The 23,463-nt window shown below is 36.5% G+C and overlaps 3 protein-coding genes across 6 annotated transcripts in view; 2 read left to right on the forward strand and 1 right to left on the reverse strand.

Moving 5' to 3' along the window:
* Positions 1 to 23,463, forward strand: part of LOC136033658 (sodium/glucose cotransporter 1-like) — a 120,194-nt gene that overhangs the window by 37,592 nt on the left and 59,139 nt on the right. For all 4 annotated transcript variants that reach the window (XM_065714486.1, XM_065714483.1, XM_065714484.1 and 1 more), the window contains one exon: positions 8,165 to 8,329. In XM_065714486.1, the coding sequence (XP_065570558.1) occupies positions 8,165 to 8,329 (165 nt within the window). The remainder of the gene's footprint in view (positions 1 to 8,164; positions 8,330 to 23,463) is intronic.
* On the reverse strand, positions 2,712 to 22,481 carry LOC136033661 (uncharacterized). Its single transcript, XM_065714493.1, has 3 exons — positions 22,392 to 22,481; positions 18,274 to 18,464; positions 2,712 to 2,912 (listed from the first exon to the last, which is right to left on the reverse strand). The coding sequence occupies exons 1-3, from the start codon at positions 22,432 to 22,434 to the stop codon at positions 2,841 to 2,843; spliced, it is 306 nt and encodes a 101-aa protein (XP_065570565.1). The 5' UTR covers positions 22,435 to 22,481; the 3' UTR covers positions 2,712 to 2,840.
* LOC136033659 (alpha-aminoadipic semialdehyde dehydrogenase-like) overlaps positions 11,716 to 23,463 on the forward strand; it is a 372,653-nt gene continuing 360,905 nt past the window's right edge. The window contains exon 1 of the mRNA XM_065714491.1: positions 11,716 to 11,721. The gene's annotated coding sequence lies outside the window, so the exon portion shown is untranslated. The remainder of the gene's footprint in view (positions 11,722 to 23,463) is intronic.

The raw sequence follows: 23,463 nt of genomic DNA on the forward strand, positions 1-23,463 counted from the left end.
AATATCATCAGTCTTCTATCAGATTCTGAAAGTGACACAACTCATCTTTAAGAAATGGACGCCTCTTGAACTTTGAAGAAAAATTGGATTTCTACTTATATGTTGGTGTTAATTTTGTTAGAAAATATGAAGCCATTGCGGCCTCTTTTTCCCACGGACAAAGAGACTCGAGTAATACCTTACAATTGATAGAGGCACTTGAGACATTGGATGGGGAAGATTGTATAGGCGCAGCTATGGTTGCATTTATTACAACAGATAATAAGTCAATGTCACGGCTGCCCAGTACAAATTATCCAATGACTCTTTCAACGAAAGACGAGTTGGCCTTTAAAAATAAAGATTTGTGTTGGGTTTGCAAGAAAAAATTGTCGAGGGTAGTGGGGATATGAAAGTCCGCGACCATGATCACTTCAGTGATCCCATTTTATCGAGAGGGAATAACTTTCGTGTGTTGGTGTATCAATCGTGTAATGTAGATGTTAGGCAGCAATATCTTCTACAAATTTACACGCACAATTCCAAATTTTATTTGAAATTGATATTACTAGCGTCGGCACGTTTGAAGAAAGGGGAAGTTGTAGATGGCACATTGGTTGATAGGTTTTTTCTTGTGACATCATACCCAAGTCATCGCTGAAGTTGTTACTCTTAGGATTCAAATGGAAAATGATTGAAATGGTACTAAGTACTCGAATAAAATTTCAGTTTTAAGATTTTTATAGTTTCTTTACCAAACCTTTAAGCCAATTGATTCAAGTAAAAAAAAGTGATGATTTTTGCCTGATGAATAGTTTTCCTCTCCTCAAACAGCATTTTCAAAATGGTGAAATTTATGATTTATTAATGTGTAAAGGCATATAATCATTTCAGTACGACAACTCCATCTCGAGGCTACGTGGGGAAAATTACCAACTATCCAAGCGTTTTATGATTCACTTCATGATCGTCAATGCACCAATACCGATTATGAATTTGCTAAAACCGTTTTGGCTAAGGGAGGGTGTAAACACATGGAGGATTATTATAAAATCTACCTGGCCAGTGACTAACGTTTTTGGATATTGTCTGTAAGAACACGGGTAAAATTTACGAAGAATTTGAGTTAGATTTGGGTTGTCATTTTTCAAACCCTCATCTGGGATGGATTTAATTCTTAAAATCAGTAATACAAAAATAGGTCTGATCACCGACGTGGATCAGCAATTATTTGTAGAGAGATCAATGCGGGGTGGATATGTTTTTCATGGGGATCGTATCCTGGAAACTAATCAGACTGGACCCCACACCGGTGAAAAGTCTAATGTGGTTTTCTAGGATATGAATTCCCTTTATTTGTCGGCAATGTCTCACTTCTCTTTGCCCTGGGGGCATTACACAGGGCTGGACTATCCTTCTAAGCCAAACTTACCTGATATTACCTCTATTGAGGAGAATGGACCACAAGGATTGTTTTTTGAAATTGATGGTAAAATACCAAGGGAACTTCATGACTCGGTAAAGGACTTTGTTTTCCGGTGCATAAATAGAACGGTGCCTAGGGATTCATTGAAACCCTATAATTTATCGTTGGCAGTGAATGGGGGCATGCAATGGACACCTTCAAGACAAAAACTTATTGCCGACCTTCATTCCAAACAAAATATTACTGTAAATCACGTTCTTTTGCGGTTAACGATGGCCAACGCTTTCAATGTCACGAAGATTCAAAGAGCCCTCAAATTTGATCAGAATCCATTATGAAGACATTTATTGACACTTTTGTCAGTAAACGTTCCGAACAAAAACAAAGGTCGAAAAAGAAATCTTTAAGTTCATTTTAAATTTGGCTTTTGGAAAAAGGTGTGGAAGTTCGCGCAATAGGAGTCGCCGAGACGTCGTGACCGACCCAAAAGACTGTGCCCGAATCATTACAGATCTGAATCTCACATTGTTCATGATCATAGACTCTAATATGGTCCTCTTACACAGAAGAAAAGAAATGTCAAATTAAATAAAAACATTGCGGCTGGCAGTAACATATTAGAAATTTCGAAAAAACTCACATTGGAATTTTATTACAATGTGTGTAAGCTCCAATTGCCTGGGGGGGGGCAAGCTCTGGTGTATTATGGATATGCTGATTCATTATTGTCAAAATTTAAAACTGAATGTTTATTGGATGATTAAGAAAATGGTGAGCACAGTAGCCCTCAAACGGACTACACCAACTGGGACGTGTCCATTTACCCAGAACTAGTGAAGTGCCAGGCCCAAAATAAGTTGTAATTTTAAATCCGGGACGGGGAGTGACTTGATATCCCAAGGAGTGCTTGCAGGTTCACAGGTGTACTCTGTGACAAAACACAGCGAGGATACCAAAAAGTTTGCACTATGCAGTGCCTTAGCACTGTGCACAGGAAAATTTCAATCTGAGTAGGCCTACTTATAGGAATTGTGTAGAGAATAAATTAGTTCCAAGAGTAAAAAAAACTACACAGTTCGAGTAAAAAAAAAATGCCATATTAACCAAATCGAATAAAGTCTATGTACGTGTGGGCGATGTGAAGGTATTGACACATGGTCACTATTTTACTTCAGATCAAGACGTATTTGTAGATTACAGAGGGAGTCTTGGTCCGGACAAAATTTAATAGTTGGTGGGAGGGGGCTCGTTTTTTTCCTTGCTAACCCTGACAGTCTGGAATTCACGTATTTCAATTTGTTTATTTGAAGCAATGTCACATACGAAATTCTCATATGAAGAATCACTATCTGTAAGAGTCGAATAAAAGTCTGTAGGTTTATAATCATAGTAGTCTGTATCTTCACAGCGATGTTGCAAAAGCCAGTATCTTTTATTATTCCAGTAATTGAAGTGAAACAATTTGACTTCTTCCCAAAACAGTTTGAAACCACGACGATACCAGTCTCTAGAAAATATACTTAAATTACGTTTAGGGACAATGAAAGTCTTCTAGGAGGATGAAGAGTGATGTCACAAAACTTATTCTACTTATTTGTTGTTGCCTTGAAAAATGGCCATCTAGGTAAGGTTCGAAGCGAAATAATATTATTTCTTTGTTTCAATTAATATATAATAAATTGATTAAATGCATCTGGACCACGATGTATAAGTATCATGCTATAATCCAAAAATAGAGAGTGATTTTTCATTATATCGTTAAGCATTCTTTGAGATAATATTTTCCTTTGGTGAAAATCAACTCTAGAAAATCATCATTTAAAATTAAACATTTTTCCGAAGTCACTACATCCCTTAAGATTTTTTGTTACTCAAATCCAATCATTTTTAATCCTGTTAATATCACCACCGATTATAGACTAACAATAAATCTCGCTAGTAATAAACTTACTCCATTTTTTATATATTTATGTAGATCATTGTCTTTAACATATTCACTAATGCATTTAATCTGTCCTGTAATCTTTGTTTATGCATTATATTCACTTTTGCTGCAAAGCATGACTGTTCTTCTGACTTGAATTTGCTTAATGATATGTTATGACATATCGTACAGACATCTCATCCCATTCTAGGGTTAGCTGGCAACCCTTGGTAATTTTTACTGCGACATTAGGTACTCTAGGTTTCTTTTCGCTATTGTTGGCATCTCCAATATCCAATACAGTAAAAGTATCCATTACTAAGGTATCTTTGATGTTGACAAATTGAACTCTTTTTTAATACTGAAGCGAAGTCATGCAAGATTGCGTCACTGTCAACCCCAAGTAAGTTTCAGACACCTGTAAACATTTCCTACGACGCGCATCTGTATCTTGAAGAAGGTTTAAAATAACATCGGAACAGGGATTTGAAGGGGGTACTGTGCGCTCAAAGTGCATATGGAATTACTACTTGAATCATAGAATGCTTTACTAATATATTTACTGTACGTTTCGAAAGATTTTGGATTTGAACTAGTAATAAAAGACGAGCGGCAGCCCATAGTAATAAAAATTTTTAAAACTTGTTTTGAAAAAAATGTCAAATTTTGTTTTAAAACAGTAACTACTAGCAGTGATTGCCAGGAGCAATTGATATTTGAAGTTGATTTAGGAATGGTAACTTATGATTTCGATTAATTTTAAGGCCAAGATTAATCTTGACCCTGGAAGTTTCAAGTTAATACCTTTATCCCTTTCTAAGACATTGCGGATGCGTCCCATTTCCAATATGGATGCACGCAGATGGTCTTTTGATTTGGTTCAGCGTCCCCCTTAACATTCTTTAAAGTTTCACCTTAATACCAGAGCATTTCGGACCGACCTTTTTCGATCCCACTTTTCTAATTATATATCCCGTATGCAAACATTGGGCAAATTTCGTAATTTGCAACCACCACCCCGGGAGTTTCATAGGATTTAGAATCCCTGTAGGTATAGTTCTTAGACCTTTGGACTATTCCGAACAGGATGACCATATCAAAATGTTGATCGAATTTCGGCGATAGGGAAGCTAAACAGGGGCTCGGGGGAGGGTGGTTGTCCTCCAAACAGCTTTCGACATCCCTTTCAGCATACCCTGAAAGATTCAGCTAAATACCCTCAGCCCTCCGTAAGCTATAGTTGATAGGTCCTTTTGACAACCAGCAGGCACGTAGTGTGTTTCGATTTTTTTCAATATTCCCCTGAAAGGACTCACAAGTAAAAGTAGTCTCAATCACGGTAATAGTACAAAGTAGTCACCAGTAAAGATAGTCTCAGTCGCAGTTGCAGTCAAAAGTAGTTGTAGTCACCGTTGTAGGTCATCTTAGTCAAAGTCACAAGCAGTAGCGAGTAGTCACAGTTACAGTAACAGTTGCAGCAGTGGTGACCAGGAAATATTCAAATTAACATCCTTACCCGTTCCTAAGTTATTGCAGATGCGCCTTTTTGACAACTTGGATGCACAATAGTGAGTTTTGATTTAGCTCTGTATACCCTCAGCATTCCCCGAAATTTTACCTCAGTATCTATAGTCGTTTTGGACACACAGGATCCAACATTCGCCTTTCCCAGTGATAAAACCTGCTTGTAAAAACAGATAAAATGCTTAATGTACATTCTTTGCCCAGGGGGTTATGGGGAACATGGTATCCATAATTGTCATACCTTTGACTATTTCGAAAAATAAGGCTTTTGAAAATTTCTTCAAGCATCGAAGAGAGTATCTAAAAGGGCAACTGGGGGGGCTGTTTTCCCACCAATTACTCTTCAAGACACCCCTCAACTAACCTTGAGAGTTTCAACTGAATATCCCCAAGCTTTCCTTAGATATTGCTGCTTTGCCCTTTTTGACATCTATTCTGCATAATCAGGTTGACAGCCTGAGAAATCGTTAGGACCGTTTCGCAGGCTGCCATTGGAGCACAGAAGTAGGTTTTTGTTAATTGTACTTATGTTTATTTGTGTTACATAATGCTTATGTTACATTATGCTTATGTGATGTTAATTATTTAAAAGTGAATTTTCTTTTTTGTTTTGTATTGCCAAGGCCCTACGACTTTTAGCGCTATAAAATTTACTTACTGTAGTGTGCTTTGATTTTGTTCAACATCTCCCTCAACGCTTTCGGAAAATTTCGCCTTAATACCCTAGGCCTTTTTGAAGATTTAGGATCAAAGATTCACCCTTTTCCCAATAGCCAACCTTATAAACAATGGGCGACCTGCCTAACTTACAGTCCTTGTTCCAGGGGCTCTGGGGGTTATTTCGTCCCCCAAGGCATAGTCATTTGACTTTTAGACTATTTCGAACAAGATAACTAGTTAAAATTTTGATAGGACTTCTTTGGGGATAGGTAAATATAAATAGTGCATAGGAGAAAGTTGGTTGTCCTCTGACCACTTTTCAACATCCCCCTCAACATACCATGAAAGTTGTTATTTAATACCCTTGGCCATCCTTAAGATATTGCACATATTCTTTTTTGAACAACTATATGCAAATAGTGTTTTTTTTTATTTAGTTTAACAAGCCCTTCAATATTTTCCGAAATCTTACTAGGAAAGATTTAAATTAACACCCTTATCTATTCGTGAGATATTGTAGATGCTTCCTTTTGATAGCATAGAATAGAATAGAATCGGTTTTATTTGCACAATCTCTCGTAGTCATAAAACTAAATGGCGCTTGTGCTTACAAAAAAAAGGATTAAATCAAACGAAAAAAAAATCAGAAGACAAATAGGATAAAATCACAATTGTTATACTTTGATACAAAGAAAGGGATGAATGAGTTGGAAAAACGATTTGTGCGTGAAGGAGGTGCTACTAATCTGTCAATTTTCTTCAACCTAGTACTTCGATGTTTCACTAAAACTGGTGGTAGTATCGATCTGTATTTATCACTTCTGAGAAGCTATTGGCCAAATTCAAGGATCAAACTGAGACGACGCTCTTGAAGAGAGGGAATTTGAAAAGTGGATAATTGTAATTTTTGTTGGATAAAGTTCAGCCTTATTCAGTCTGGGATTAACTTTGTTGTGAAAAAAAATGAAACTGAGACAAATCAATGATCATCATCGAACTTTTCAGACATGTCATTTTCCAAGCGTTGAAACATGATATATAATTTACATAAAATACACAATTTGCAATCCTTGTCTCGAGGCCTTGGTGAGTATGGTATCCCTAGAGGCATGGCTATTAGACTGCATGACTGTTTTTAACAAAATGTTTTAAATAACATTTTGGTCATTGATGAGGGAGGGAGCTTCTAAAATGGAAATTGAGGGGGAATCCACTCAACATATCGTGACATTTTTAAATTAATACCTACAACCGTTCCTTAGATACTGTTGATAATCCCCATTGATAACCACTATGCAAATAGTGTGTTTTGATTGTATTCGACGTCCCTCTCATCAATTCTTTAAGGTTTGACCTTAATATCCTAAGCCTTTTTGGAGACCCGGGATTAAACATGCCAGGATAAAAAAAAACTCTTTATATTTTAATAATGGGTAACTTGTATAGTTTGCATCCCTTGTCCTGGAGACTATGGGGGATTATTTCACCCACGATGGTATAGTTATTTGACCTCTGGACTATTTTGAGCAAAATGACTATCTCAAAATATATCAAGCTGACTGTCTTCCCCTGGTCACTTTTGACTCTTAAAAAGGGCATTAGAACTTTTAATCTGCAATTGATTAAGTCCCCTTTGAAGGATATGACCATTGTTTCTATATGAAGTGCCTCTGGAGAAAAATGTTAAGAAAACGTTGAAGCCTAATGGTTCTTTAGTGTAGACAACGCTAGAGCGTTGCCTCTTGGTTATTTTTTTCTAGGAGAGATCCTATGGAATCAATAGGCCTAAAAGACCAGGAGAGGAATTATTCGAATGGAAATTAAAAGTTTTAGTGCCTTTTTTAAGTGACCTAAAAGATTAGAGGGCAGCTAGCTCCCTTCTCACCTCCTCTTAACCCCAGTAGACATCTGATCCAGATTTCGAAATAACTATGTGGATTAGCATAGTTTAAAGGTTCAATAACTATGCCTTTGGTGATGACATGACCCTCCCCGCCACAGTCGAGGGGAAAGAACTTTAAGTTCTGTAACTGACCAATTGTTTACATATAGTAATTGTTAATGGAGAATACACAGAAATTGTTCGGCTGTGTGTTGGAGGGGAAGCCCACGGGGGGATTTTTTTGTGGGAAATTTTTCCAGCCTGAAATTTCTGGTGGAATTTTCAGCGAGAATAGGAGGATTTTTTTCCAATTGTTTGGGAGGAACTTTCCGAGAGAGGAGTTTTTGTAGAGAAAATTTTCGGGGGGACAACCCAGAATGATTCAGAAAAGGTCAGCAAGAAGACTAAAAAAGGGGTTTTAATTGAAAATTAAAAGGCGTTTTAATGGAAAATAAGATGTTAAAAATTGAAGCGATCAGAAATTATTCCAGTAAATTAGGGGCTGCCCTCTCCTCAATCCTCTTGTTTGTTACACAAAAGTCTTTAGTGGTTTCAAAAACTTTTTATTTCATTCCCTGTGCTTCAGCAGTGGTTCTTAACAAATTTTGACAAAAAGCCAAGCTTTAGGGTAAAGAGGAAAGCGTTGAGGAAGGGGGAACCCTCATGGACAGAATAATAGTTTTAAGGTTGATTGAAGCTCCTTACATGCTGTTAAAAAAACTTGTGTTTTTATAATTGATTAAAAAATGAAATGTTTTATTACTTTCAGGCTATTTACATAGCGATTATCTTGGGATGGCTTTTTGTTCCAGTATATATGGCAAGTGGGATAGTAACCATGCCTGAATACATCAGAAAGCGCTTCGGTGGTCAGAGGATAAGAATTTACCTTTCTGTACTTTCACTGTTGCTTTATGTTTTTACAAAGATTTCGGTAAGATTTTATAATTATTGTTATAATAATATTGAAAATATTATTTTCACTTGGAAAGATGTGATTTTTTCCATTCCAAAATAATGATTAGGAAAATATACCGACAACAGTCTATTTTTCCACTATTATCCGCCATTTTCGATGCATTATGTGTGCATTATTGTGTATTGTACATTTTTACATTAAGATCTTTGTTTTGGTCTAAATCTTTCACGTAATACCGTTATACTAACGTTCTATTTTCTGGTATTTTGGTTTCCATTAATATAAGTATAAGGAGCCCAGCCCCGGCACGCCTGGCTTCACCACCGGGCACTGGCGCGGTTACGTTGCAGGCTTATATGTATATACTGATTCTCCTTGTCGCTAGTCTTCTAACCGCAGACAATATGAACTTCCTTGTGATGTCATGGTGTCACCATAGGTTCGACACAATAGGTTCGATAATAGGTTCGGTGGCTTAAAACCTCCTGTTTTGAAGCTTTAAACTATGAAAAATCGATATCTCTGATATTTTGATCCTGTTTGAGCAAAAATTAATGTTTTATGTTACAAAATGGCAGTAAACGCCCCTCTTACCTGACCTCCCCTGGTCTCTCAAGATAGGGGGGCTTAGAACCTCTTGTTTAAATTTTATACTATGAAAAATTGATTTCTCTGATACTTTGATTTTGCTTGGGGGGAAAATTACATCCCCCTCATCATGCCCTGAAAGTTTCCACTGAATATTCTTAAGCCATTCATAAAATTAAAATTCTTTGTTTCGATCTGAATGTTTCTATTTCTCATAATATCAGAAAAAAACGTTATAACCGAGATTACCGAAAAAAATGAACTTAATTTAAAGAAGATGCCTGCAGTATACTGATATGCTGCAGTATTGAACTAGCTCTCAAAGGGATTACACCTGTTTTAACTTTTGAATTGTTTGAACTTGATTCCTTAGCCATGAATTAATTCAGTGACTACAGAAATTTTGCAATCTGATACTTGAATTTATCACACAATCAGATTTTTGGCGTTTTGAATCGAGAAAATTAGATACGATAGCCAAGTGTAGTGTATAGAGAAAATTGGATATAATTTGCCTGCGCGTTAATTACACTTTTTAGTGTAGAGAAGGATTAGCAGTTGGGCCGACCTCGCACAGTTTGGACTGAGTTTGGACAGTTTTACTCTTTCACTTGGATATAATAGTGGGCTCAGCCCTCACGGAAAGATAAGTTTCTTTCACTTTATAATCTTTTATTTACTAAGCATGAATCCTCCGAACATTAAAATCGGTGATTTATTCCTAGCCAAAATTTGCGGGTTATCCCTTCTGGCCAATTCTAATCCTAGAGGTAATGACGACGAATACTGGAGACTGCAAATTTGCTGTTTTATGCTACGGCAAACAACGCGTTTTTTGCTACAGCAAAAAAAGGAGTTGTTCCCTCTTCAACGTTCCCTGTTGCGCTAAAGTTTGACTCTTTCTCTCAACTCTAATTTTTAAAACAGTAAAAACTTTAGCGTAAAGAGCAGGGCGTTGAAGAGGGAACAGCCCCTTTCATATACGGGGTAATGTTTTGTTCGTTTTAAGTTTTAATGTTGCTCCTTACTTTCAGTTAAAAAAACTTTTTTTTTTAATTTAATACCAACAAAAATGAACAAAACATGGAATTAAGTCACAAGTCTTGTGCTCCCCTAAATTTACCTCTAGTAAGTTGCCCCCTCCTAGCCAATGGATCTAGATTTATTAATTAAAAGTAATGGTTTTCTTGCAGGATAATATTTTTGATGTTTTGGATATACCTATAGCAAATTTCTCAGCATTTATGTTGACAATCCTCGATTGAACGACTTTCTAGTTGAAAATACCCTTTCTTACATGTATAATATAAATTTCAGTGCCCTAAGAATAACGTAGTTCAATGATGGTTGAGAATTTGTTTTGAATAAAACTTGTATGTACAATAATGGATGTACAATGTACATGTATGTGTCTTACAAAGCTATTTGAGAATCAAAACAAAGTATTGTGTAGGTGACGCTAGAACCTTAATACAATTTAGAAAGCAATTGCGTCTAATAGAGTAATAGGCAATAACAATGTTGGATAATTGCACACCCTCTAGTGGAAAGGATTGGAAACATAAAATCAATAGCTTGTTACGCAGAATCTATTCCCCGAATCATAATAAATCAATTGCTTCTTGGTCCAGCTGTCCAAGGCACAGTTGCATTGGGAAATCTCTGGTTTTACATTCGTTTCCCAAAGCAGACAATTATCTTGAGGAAAAAATGCCTTGAAAGTAAAAAAAAAACGCTTTCAGGAAAACAGAAAAGCTCCAAAACTCCCAAACTTCAAAATCAACATAGCCCCCCTCAAAACCCGGGGGAAGGTTTGTAACTTATGCCCCGTTGGCATATAAGGTTTCTACGAAAAAGGTAGTCGCATAATTTTTGAAGGGGACTCGAATTATTAGAAATTGAAAGTTCTAGTTCCCTGTTTAAGAGTCAAAAGGGATCCGATGACAAATTGCCTCCCCCCATCAGCCAAAAATCTATAAGGCTCCAATTTTTTCTCGAGGCATTTCATATGGAAGGAATGGTCGTATAAACTTCGGAGGGGGCTCATTTAATTGGAAACCGGAAATTATAGTGCCCATTTTAGGAGTCAAAATTGATTTCAGGACAAATAGCCCCAACGCCCTTATTCCCTAGATGCACTCGATAAAAATTTTAATCTTAGTTGAAGAATCAGATAACAAAATCTCCGGGGTGGACAGAACCTCCCAGGGCCGAAGGTATGCGTTTTAAGTTATGCCCTGGGGTAAGTACGGTTTTTGCAGAAGGGATCCTCGTATAAACTTCATTTGTTAGGAAATTGAAATTTCTAGTTCACTTTTGAAGAGTCAAAATAGATCGGAGGTCAACTATCCCCCGCCCCACACCCTTTACCCCAAATCCACCCAATTAAAATTTTGAGATAGCCATTTTATTAAAAATAGTTCAAACATCAGATAATAAAAACTCCAGGGTCGACACAACGCCCCGGAGCCCAGTGGCAAGTTTTTTAAGTTATGCTCTGGAGGCATATAAAATCTTTGTGTAAGGGGTGATCGTACAAATTTCAGAGCTACCTCATTTTATTGGAAATTGAAAGTTCCAGTTACCTTTTTAAGAATCAAAAGTGATCGTAGCACATCTGCTCCCCCCTCTACGCCCCCTTTTCCTCTAGTGTATCCGATGGATTTGAGAGGAAATTCTCTTTGCAATAATCGAACGATCAGATAACAAAAACTTTGGGGTCACCATACCCCCCCTTCAGAATGCCGAAGAACGAATGGTTTGAACTTATCCCCCCCACCAACCCTCTTTTCGCCAAATATATGGGATCAAATATTTCTATCTTGCCATTTTTTTTAAATAGACCAAAGATCATATAACAAAGACTCCAGGGATAACAAAGCCCACCAGGACCTGGACGCAAGTACTGTAAATCATGCCCCGGGGCATATTAGGTTTTTATGGAAGGGATGGTAGCATAAACTTCGGAGGGGGCCTATTTGATTGCAAATCGGAATTTCTAGTGCCCCTTTTAAGAGTTAAAAGTAATCGGAGGGCAACTAGTCCCCCCAAGACCCGTTTTTCCTCAAATGCATCTGATCGAAATTTTGAGATAATTACATTGTTCAAAATAGTTTATAGATAAAGTAAAACAAAAACTTGGGGGTCAACACCCCCCCCCAGAACCTGGGAGAAGTGTTGTAAGTTATGCCCTGGGGGCGGATAAGGTTTTATGTAAGGGGTTGTCGCACAATCATCAGAGGTGACTGATTTGATTGAAAATTGAAATTTGAATTTACCTTTCTGAAAGTCATCAAAAGTGGCCGGCGGGCATATACCCCCTCTCTTTTCCCCAAATTATTCTGATCAAAAAATTTGAGATAGCAATTTTGTTTCAAATAGTCCAACGATCAAATGACAAAATTTTAGTATCAACGTAGCCTCCCCCCCAAAAAAACAGGGGGGGAGGGTTATAACTTATGTCCAGAGGGCATATAAGGTTCTTAGGGAAAAGGTGGTCGCATAATTTTTGGAGGGGACTCAAATGATTGAAAATTGAAAGTTATAGTTCCCTTTTTAAGAGTCAAAAGTGATGCAATTGCAACTACCAACCCCAAGGCTATAGGGCTCCAATTTTTTTCCAGGGGCCCTTCATGTGGAAGGGATGGTCGTGTAGTCGTATAAACTTCTAAAAGGGCTCATTTGATCAGAAATCGGAATTTATAATGCCCCCATTGATTCATTTGATTAGAAATTGAAATGTCTTGTTCACTTTTTAAGAGTCACAAGAGATCGGATGTAAGCTAGCCCCCCTCCCCATGGCCTTTTTTCCTCCAAAACCACCCAATTAAAATTTTGAACTAGCCATTTTATTGAGAATGGTTCAAATATCAGATAACAAAAACTCCAGGATCGACACAATGTCCAAGAGCCTAGTGGCAAGTCTTTTAAGTTATGCCCTAAATGCATATAAGATTTTATGTCAGGGATGGTCGTATAAAGTTCAGAGGTAGCTCATTTGATTTGGAAATTGAAAGTTTCAGTTACATTTTGAAGATTCGAAAGTTATCAATGGAAATCTACCCCACTTAAACCCTCTTTTCCTTAAATGGATTCGATGGATTTGTGATAGCCATTTTATTTGGAATAGTCCAATGATCAGATAACAACAAATTCGGGGTCAACATACCCTCCAAAGCAATGATAAACTAAGAGTTGTAACTTAAGCCCCGGGGTATATAAGGTTTTATGGGAGAGGTGGTTGTATAAACTTCAGAGGCGACTCAAATTATTAGATATTCGAAGTTCTAGATCCCTTTTTAAGAGTCAAAAGTGATCTGATGACAACTAGCCCTCACCCCGTCAACCCTATTTTCCCCAAATGCGTCCAATCGAATTTTCTTTATAGCCATTTTCTTCAAAATTTACCAAAGATCATGTAACAAAACTTCAGGGATAACACATCCCACCCCAGAACCCAGGGGCAAGTGTTGTAATTTATACCCCGGGCATACAAGTTTTTATGGAAAGGATGGTAATATAAACTCCAGAGGAAGCTCAATCGATTGTAAATTGAATAGTCACTCAAAAGTGATCGGAGGGGAACTAGCCCCCCCCCCAATGTTCTTTTCCCCAAACATATCCAGTCAAAATTTTGATATAGTTTTTTCGTTCAAAATAGTTTAGAGATAAAATAGCAACTCTCCTGGTTTAATACAACCTTCCAGAGCCAGGGTTGCAAGTTATGTACCGGTATGCCAGGGTTGCAAGCTATGTACCGGGGGCATATAAGGTTTTTATGTAAGAGGTGTTCATATAAACTTCAGTGACGGCTCATTTGACTGGAAATTGAAAGTTCTAGTTACCTTTTTAAGAGTCAAAAGTAAAAGGGGGCATCCCCCACCACGCCCTCAAATACACCCTCTTTTCTCTAAGCGCATTGAGTCAAAATTTTGAGATAGTTTTTTCGTTCAAAATAGTTTAGAGATAAAATAACAACTCTCCTGGTTTAATACAACCTTCCAGAGCCGGTGTTGCAAGTGTTGCAAGCTATGTACCGGGGGCATATAAGGTTTTTATGTAAGAGGTGTTCATATAAACTTCAGTGACGGCTCATTCGACTGGAAATTGAAAGTTCTAGTTACCTTTTTAAGAGTCAAAAGTAAAAGGGGGCATCCCCCACCACACCCTCAATTACACCCTCTTTTCTCTAAACGCATTGAGTCAAAATTTTTAGAAAGTTTTTTTTTTTAATGTTCCGACAATCAAATAGCAAAAACTTTGGGATCAACATACCCCTCCCCCAGAGACCATGGGAAGGGTTTCAAATTATTCCCGGAGGCATATAGAGTTTTTATGGAAGAGATAAACTTCGGAGGGGACTCAAATAACTAGAAATATAAAATTTTAATTACCTTCAGAAGGTTAAAGTAATCTGATGTCTCTGGGGGCAAGTAGTGTAAATTATGCACCGGTGGCATATAAGGTTTTAATGGAAGGAATGATCTTATAACTTCGTCGGAGGCTCATTCTATTGGAAATTGAACGTTCTAGCTCCCTTTTTAAGAGTCAAAAGGGGCTGGAGAGCTGCTAGCCCTCTTGCCTTTTTTATCCCAAACTATCTGATTGAATTTTAGAGATAGCCATTTTGCTAAATTTAGTCAAAAGATCGGATAACAGAAACTCCAGGGATCAACACAACCCTCCCCCCCAGAGCCCTAGGCAAGTGTTGTATGTTATATCCAGGGGGCATATAAGGTTCTTACGCGAGGGTTCTTAAAATAGTTCAAAAATCAGATAAACCAAACCCTGCACTCCACTCAAAAAACTTGTGAACGATAGTTTATTCCAAAACCTAAGCAGGATGATCCCTGGCCTTCTATTTGTTAATCTAGGGGGCAAATTTGTGGCTATATTTTAATGCAAATATTAATAAAAATGTTTAAAATTAAGGTAGGGTAGAAAATAGAGGTGGGTAAATTTCCCCCTCTCCCCATTGATGCCCCTGATTTCTAGGCCTGTCCTTGGTCGTGTCATGGTAAGACTTGTTTATATGTGACTTCTCCGCTAGAAACTTATCCGAAAAATCAGTTACTGAGAGTACCGAAAACAACCATCAACGAGAGCGAAGAGCTCATATGGCACTTGTGACGAGGTCAGAAAAGCTAAGAGCTCATATGGCATGAGCTCTTGCAAAATTCTAAGAATCAATAGATTGATTTAAAAGGAAAATCAGAGGCTTAATGCCGGCCGGGATTTAAAATAAGGGCTCCGAGACACAAGGTCCTTCTAAATATCAAAATTCATTAAGATCCGATCACCCACTCGCAAGTTAAAAATACGTCATTTTTTTTAATTCTTCCTCTCCTTTCAGACCCCAGTTGGTCGAATCGGGGGAAACAACTTTATCAAGTCAATTTGCTCAGGTCCCTGACACGCCTACCAATTTTCATCGTCGTAGCACATCCAGAAACACCAAACTCGCCAAAGCACTGGACCCCCTAGCTCCCCCAAAGAGAGCGGATCCAGTCCAATTACTACGACATTTGCTTATTCTACCCACCAAGTCTCATCCCGATCTCTCCACTCTAAGCGTTTTCAAAGATTTCCGGTTTCTCCCTCCAACTCCCTCCGATGTCACCAGATCTGGTCGAGATTGAAAGTAAGAGCTCTGAGACATGGGTTCCTTCTAAATATCGAATTTCATTAAGATCTGGTCACCCGTTCTTAAGTTAAAATACCTCAATTTTTCTAATTTTTCCGAATTAACACCCCCCCCCCCAACTCCTCCAAAGAGAGTGGATCAGTTCCAATTATGTCAGTCACGTATCTAGAACTTGTTCTTGTTATTCCCATCATGTTTCATCCCGATCTCTCCACTTTAAGCGTTTTCCAAGATTTCCGGTTTCCAAAATTTCTGTTTCCCTCTCCAATCCCCTCGACACTGGATCCGGTCGAGATTTAAAGTAAGAGGTCTGAGTTACAAGGTCCTTCGAAATATGAAATTTAATTAAGGTCCGATAACTCCTTCGTAAGTTAAAAATAACTCATTTTTTCTAATTTTTCAAAATTAACTCTCCCCCCAACTCCCCCAAAGAGAGCGGATCTGTTCCGGTTATGTCAATCACGTATCTAGGACTTGTGCTTTGTTTTTCCACCAAGTTTCATCTTGATCCCTCCACTCTAAGCGTTTTCCAATATTTTAGGTGTCCCCCTCCAACTCCCCCCAATTTCACCAGATCCGGTCGGGATTTAAAGTAAGAGCTCTGAGACACGATATCCTTCTCTAAATATCAAATTTCATTGAGATCCGATCACCAGTTCGTAAGTTAAAAATACCTTATTATTTCTTATTTTTTCCAAATTAACCGTCCCCCCACTCCCCTCCAGATGGTCAAATCGGGAAATGATTATTTCTAATTTAATCTGGTCTAGTTCCTGATACGCCCGCCAAATTTCATCGTCCTAGCTTATCTGGAAGCGCCTAAACTAGCAAAGCCGAGACCGACAGACAGACAGACCAACAGATTTTGGGATCGCTATATGTCACTTGGTTAATACCAAGTGCCATAAAAACGGAAAACAACGCAAAAGAAAGTCAAAACTAAAAAAAAATAGTAAAAAACTAAAAAACTAAAAAGAAGCTGAAATTGCGTAAATCCATTTTTTTTCTGAAGCGGAAGTTTTTATCCAGAAGGATAGGCATTAGCTTCTCAATCAATTTAATACGGGGTCCTTATTTCCCTTAACCTTCTTCGCCAACATCTCTATTAAGTGCAAAGGGATTTTTCCTTTTTTTTCAAATGACCTCTGAGTATTCTCTAGCACTCAGGTCCTAAATGACACATTTTTTGCCCTGGAATGCCCGTTTAGAAATGATTTTGGTTAATAAGTAGAACTGGATTATCATTTCCAGCTAGAACACCTTTGTTGTGGTCGGATCCTCCCATTATCTTGCGCGTTCAACCACCAGCCTGATCCAAGAAATGGTCTCATCGTATGCGTTCTCGTGGCTATAAATTTAAGATCAAATGCCCTTTTTAAGTACTTAAAGACATTATGCCGAAGGAAACAACTCATTTTTGGTATTTTCCACCACAAAATGACAACGTAGAATAACCCCAACAAGAAAATAAGAAAAAAATATTATTTTCAAACGAAAGTAAAGAGCAAGCTTAAAAAATCATTAACAAAGTTAAGGGAAAAATTAATCATCCTGTACTCTATAGATGGTTACTGCGCCTTGATTTTTTTTTCGAGTTTTTTTTTTTTTTTTAATGTTACAGAGAGAATCAAAAAGGATCATATCTATTATTTTGGCCACTGGTAGTGAATGTTTCTTGGCTACTTATGTAACCATCGGGAATGTTTCCTTGTAAGGTTTATTTATGTATACTTAGGTCTTCCCACACTGGTTGACGCAAAAAGTGTCAACGGTACCTCTCCGTGATGACTTCTTCCACTGTTTAATGAAGATCTTCAAGGTATGACTTTGACAGCGCAGCATCTTTAAGGCTAGGGAGAAGAGGAAAAACTTTTTTTTTTTTAACTTATGTATTCTTAGGTCTTCCCACACCGATTGGTGCGAAAAGTGATAACGGTGTCACTTCTTCCATTTTTAATGAAGATCTTCAAGGGATGACTTCGACAATGCAGCATCTTTAAGGCTAAAGAGAAGATGAAAAACGTTTTTTTTTTTTTTTTTACTAAACTGGTACTATTTATTTGAAAATTGCAAACTCTTACACTTTATTGATATTTTTTTCTCCTTTGTCCACTCGTATGAGAACCCCTGCATGTAAGTAACAAGAACCATAAGGCTTCAACATCATAAACTGAGGAGGTTTCCTGTTTGTTTGGGATTATGAGTATGAAGTACAAAACAAAAAGCTATTTTTCGTCGATTTGAAACTATCATAAAAAGTTGTTTCGGTAAAAATCCCTAATGAAACGATATGTATTAAATGTGTAGTTTATTCAAACTATCGAAGCAAAAAAAAGAACATTGAAAGTGCAAAAAAGTCAAAATTTTTCCGAAAAAAAGTGCAAACAATGCAGATGGTGACGAGGTTAGCTTAAAATAAAAAAATACAAATTAAAATCAGAACACTGATTTTGAGAACGGCAAACGCTAGGTAAATTTTGTACAGTTGGTCTTGCAAATCTTTTGCCTCTCTTATTCGAAACTCCACTTTGACTTTCACACTATTAGATTTATTGTCTATCTCTTTGTGAAGTTGAATTTCTTCAAAGTCTGAATTTCTGATAAGACTGTCTATTTTTCTTTGGTTGTTTTCATCCTCAAATTCCAAATTCATCTGTTGGTTAGAAGCTGGTAAGCAAATTCCTTCCGACCAAACTTGACCATTAGGGCAAAGAAAGCTAGAACCTACCGTTAAATCTATATGCAGGGGTTTATTGTCTTTATTACTACTTGGTACGGGGAAAGATGTTTCAGGAGAAGCTTCATCGATGAAATATTTACCAGAAATACAAGAAGTTCCATTTGGACACTGCTTAGTGAGGTCACTTCCGTCTTTTTTCTGGTTATTTGTTGGACGCCCACTGCTTGAACTAATTCCAACTGAAAAAGAAAAATATCGCTGAATGAAAATGATTGTCTATGGCATCACTAAAAAGAGTGAGATGTTTGGAAAAAATATTGCTACTTCCTCGTAAAGAAAGAATTTGTTTACACTTAGGAATATACTTAAAAGAAATTCTATCACAAACTCAACTCACATTTTTGGATAAAACAAGAGGAAGAAAAAAAATATAGACAACAAATAGGCCAATAATTCGAAAAAAAGGTAATAAGATTTGACATAGAAAACACGAAATGGATTAAATTACACAAGAGTTTGCAAGATTTTTTATATTTCCATAAAAATATTTGTGATGAAATTTCAGCTGTCAGGGGATGTAAATTCTGAAAAATTTTGAATGTGGCGTGGCAAAACGCGTGTTTTAAAATTGGAAGGGCAATTTTATTGCCTTTTTTCAGCCAAAATACAAAATGATGTTTTGTTTTATGTTTTTTATGTCGAATCCCTTTACCTTTTTTTTTGAAATATTGGCCTAATTTTTGTTGTTGTCTTTTTTTCTTCTTTTTATTTATAAAAAATGATATTATTTCAGTGAATATACAATTTTTTTCAAAACCAAGGAGGGGAAGAAGCTAATAGGAGCGATTAACCCCTACCCCCCCCCCCCATTGGCACCTCTGCAAAAAGCTGAAAATAAAAGTAGCGTCTACTGAAACACAACAACCAATTGATAAGAAGATATAAATAAGATAAGACACTTATTTGAAATTTCATCACAAGCCCCAAAGGGCCGAATTCGAAATCAAACAGTTCGCAAGGAGCGACCCGGCTCAATAGTAAACGAAACTCTAAAAAACAGATTTTGATGATAAAAGATACATCAAAAGAATCAGATTTTCATGCTGATTCTAAATATATAAGTTTCATCAAATTTAGTCTTTGTCATTAAAGTTATTTGGCGTGATTTGGCGTATCAGAGAACTATATAGCAAAAATTTCAAGCTCCTATCTACAAAAATGTGGAATTTCGTATTTTTTGCCAGAAGACAAATCACGGGTGCGTGTTTATTTGTTTTTTTTCCCAGGGGTCATCGCATCGACCAAGTGGTCCTAGAATGTCGCAAGAGGGCTCATTCTTACGGAAATGAAAAGTTATAGTTCCCTTTTTAAGTGACCTAAAAAATTGGAGGGCGCCTAGGCCCCCTTCCACGCTCATTTTTTCCCAAAGTCAACGGATCAAAATTTTGAGATAGCCATTTTGTTCCGCATAGCCGAAAACCATAATAACTATGTCTTTGGGAATGATTTACTCCCCCACAATCCCTGGGGGAGGGGCTGCAAGTTACAAACTTTGACCAGTGTTTACATATACAGTAATGGTTATTGGGAAGTGTAGAGACCTTTTCAGGGGGATTTATTTGGTTTGAGGGGTGGGGTTGAGGGGAGGGAGCTATGTGGGAGGATCTTTCTTTGGAGTAACATGTCATGGGGGGAAGAAAAATTAAATCAAAAGGGCGCAGGATTTTCTAGCAATACTATAAAAAAAACAATGAAAAAATAAACATGAAAACGTTTTTTCGATTGAAAGTAAGGAGTAGCATTGAAACTTAAAACGAACAGAGATTATTACGCATATGAGGGGTTCTAAAAATACTTTAGCATAAAGAGCGAGATATCTAGGAGGAGATAAATACCTCGCTCTTTATGCTATAGTATTTTTAGTAAAATTCAACTATTTATTCTACGGCCTTTCTCGATTCAGGGGTCATTCTTAGTGACACAACTTACGATTTAATGTAAAGAGCGAGGTATTAATGAGGGTACAAACCCCCTCGTATACATAATAAAAATATAAGAATATAAAAGTTTGTTACGCAAGTTAATTCTTAAGTTACGTATATTTTTTACTAATAAAAACGTTCGTTAAAAATTAAAAGTTCTAGTTGCATTTTTAAGTAACCAAAAAATTGGAGGGCAACTAGGCCTTCTTCCCCACCCCTTATTTCTCAAAATCGTCTGATCAAAACTAAGAGAAAGCCATTTAGCCAAAAAAAGAATGAATCTACAAATTTCATTCTAATAATTTATGTGCAGAGAGCCAAAATCAAACATGCATTAATTCAAAAACGTTCAGAAATTAAATAAATAAACTAGTTTTTTTTAAACTGAAAGTAAGGAGCGACATTAAAACTTAAAACGAACAGAAATTACTCCGTATATGAAATGGGTTGTCCCCTCCGCTATCCCTCGCTCTTTACGCTAAAGTTTGACTCTTTGCCACAATTCTACTTTTTAAAACAATTAAAAGCTTTAGCGTGAAAAGCGAGGGATTGTGGAGGGGATAACCCATTTCATATACGGAGTAATTTCTGTTCGTTTCAAGTTTTAATGTCGCTCCTTACTTTCCGTTATAAAAACTAGTTTTTATTTTGTTTTCAGAGTCAAGAATGTAATTAAAAAAAAATACGAAAACTGGCAAGAAATACGAAAATGGAAAGGAAATACAGCTTAAGCAAGTGATGTTTAAACTCTTGCTTAAATATCTCAAGGGAGAAAATCCGCATTATTCCTGGGACGGAGAGGGGGCTTGGAAAGAGGGTATGTACATCGGTGATATATATATATATATATATATATATATATATATATATAAACCATATAGGTTAAATTAGTTCGGTACTTTTTTGGAACTTCCTTTCAATCTCTGCTGAAGTGCATTCGTTAGGCCAAAAGGTCTGAAGTCTATTTTCTGGAATGTATTCGTTAGGCCAAAATGTCTAAAGACTTATTTCTGAAGTGCATTCGTTAGGTCAAAAGATCTGAAGTCTATGCAGACCAAAAGACCTGCATATATTATAGGCCAAAAAGTCTGAAGGTCCGTATGAAGTTTGTTTTTCTTTTTAGGATCCAAAAACAACTATGTGAGTGTTTTCTCAAAACTCAGCTGTGGCAAGTAAACGGTTTATATTAAATATCCTGAAGGTTTTTATTATCAATTAATAATTTTAAAAGGAATTATTTATTAAATAAAGTAAAGTTCTTTGAAACCTTAAAGAATCGCTTCACTTCGTCCTTTATAAGATTTTGTATTTTGTGGGGCCAAACTATTCAGAATTGATTCGGCGGACACTGGCACGGAATGCACATTATTTATGCTGTACGTTCGTTGATTAGACAGTCTTTTACTTAACATTTAATAAGAGATTATAGGTTTCCTTTGTTTTAAGCTAATTTCTCATTAGTTTTTTGAATGGTTAACACATCTATCTGGGATCCCCTATTAATTTTTACCGAAGTTGCTTCAGAAACTCCCAGTAGTGCTAGGAAAATTTTCTAACGAGCCCTTTGTCTTTGAGACTTTCAGCCGACTCTGAACCTTACAAAATGACAATCTTGGTATAGAACGTTCTTAGGAGAAACAATTTTTGATGTTTAAGATTACAATATTTTGCAGTACTGTCAATAATAAAGCAGTATAGACGGGATACAAGCAGAGGGGAGAGGGTTCAGGGCTGGGCATTCCTTGGAATCCTAATTTTGTGAGTTTCTAGATACCTTCAATTATTTTTTATATCAGGGAAGAGACTTATTTTTACGTACCTGCGATGAAAATAAAAAAAAACAGAGATTCTTTGATTGATAAATTCTAAGAATAGAAGTATTACTATAGGTGTAGATTTACTTTTTAAGAAGATCTTTCAAGAATATTATTGACCATTCACTTGATATGCCTAAAACCATTTAAAAAATTTGGTACTTAAAAAAAAAAAACTAAGAAGAAGCAATAGTGAGAAAAATTAAGAAGAATTTAAATATAAGGTGAAGTTAAAAGTTATGGATACTTAATAGAATAATTAAATGAACTGCAAGGTATTTTCTTCAAATATTTGGGGAAGGAAAGGTAGAAACTTACGTTGTGGAAAAAAAATACAATGAATAAAAGAAAAGTGTTATCGAGAACTTACACAAAGCAACAGCTAGTATAGAAACAAATGTATCCGTCTTCATTGCGGCTATAATTCAAACTGTGCATATATTTCAGAGTTAAAGCTTTATATCTCACTAAAAGAAAAAAATTAAACAATGGACAATTAAATCACGTAAAGCAATTTTTTTGAATGCATTTCGACAAAATTTCTTTTTTAATACGACTAATCTTTTGCTTAATTGTTTGTTTTGTTTTTTTTTCAGTAAGAAAAGTCATTTGGAAACATTCTTAATTCAAAATTGGTTAATATATGCATAGAACTTAGCTCACGAGAACAGCGTTATTATTTTATATTCAATCAGATTGATGTACTACTTTTTCTTGCACATTAAATAAAAAAAACGAACTATTTTCTTAATCGAACAGTTTGTGGTAACGGACTGTAGCGATCCGGCTCAATAGTAAACGAAAGTCTAAAAAACGGAATTTTGATGCTAATAGATACATCAAAAGAATTGAATTTTATGCTGATTTTAAATATATGAGTTTCATCAAATTTATTTTTACCAATCAAAAGATACGAGCCTGAGAAAATTTGCCTTATTTCAGAAACTAGGGGGAAACATCCCCTAAAGTCATAAAATCTTAACTAAAATCACACCATCGCATTCAGCGTATTAGGCAATCCCACTGTAGAAATTTCAAGCTCCTATCTACAAAAATGTGGAACCTCGTATTTTTTTTTCAGAAGACCGATCACGGGTGCGTGTTTATTTTTTTTTTCTTTTTTTCTTTTTCTTTTCCCCATGGGTGATTGTATCGAACCCGTGGTCCTAGAATGTCACGAGAGTGCTCATTCTAACGGAAATTAAAAGTTCTAGTTCCCTTTTTAAGTGACCAAAAAACTGGGGGGCACCTAGGCCCCCTCTCACGGTCATTTTTTTCCAAAGTCAACGGATCAAAATTATGAGATTGCCATTTTGTTCAGCATAGTCGAAAAACATAATAACTATGTCTTTGGGGACGACATACTCTCCCAAAGTCCTTGGGGAAGGGACTGCAAGTTAAAAACTTTGACCAGTGTTTACATTCAGTAATGGTTATTGGAA

This window comes from Artemia franciscana, chromosome 12, assembly GCF_032884065.1.
Source record: "Artemia franciscana chromosome 12, ASM3288406v1, whole genome shotgun sequence".
Lineage (NCBI taxonomy): Eukaryota > Metazoa > Arthropoda > Branchiopoda > Anostraca > Artemiidae > Artemia > Artemia franciscana.

Coding starts and splice junctions, on each gene's coding strand:
- LOC136033661 (XM_065714493.1), bottom strand. CDS start 22,434: ATGAAGACGGATACATTTGTTTCTATACTAGCTGTTGCTTTGT. Junction 18,465..22,391: donor TATACTAGCTGTTGCTTTGT/GTAAGTTCTCGA, acceptor TTTCTTTTTCAG/TTGGAATTAGTTCAAGCAGT. Junction 2,913..18,273: donor CCCTGCATATAGATTTAACG/GTAGGTTCTAGC, acceptor TATATTTTCTAG/AGACTGGTATCGTCGTGGTT.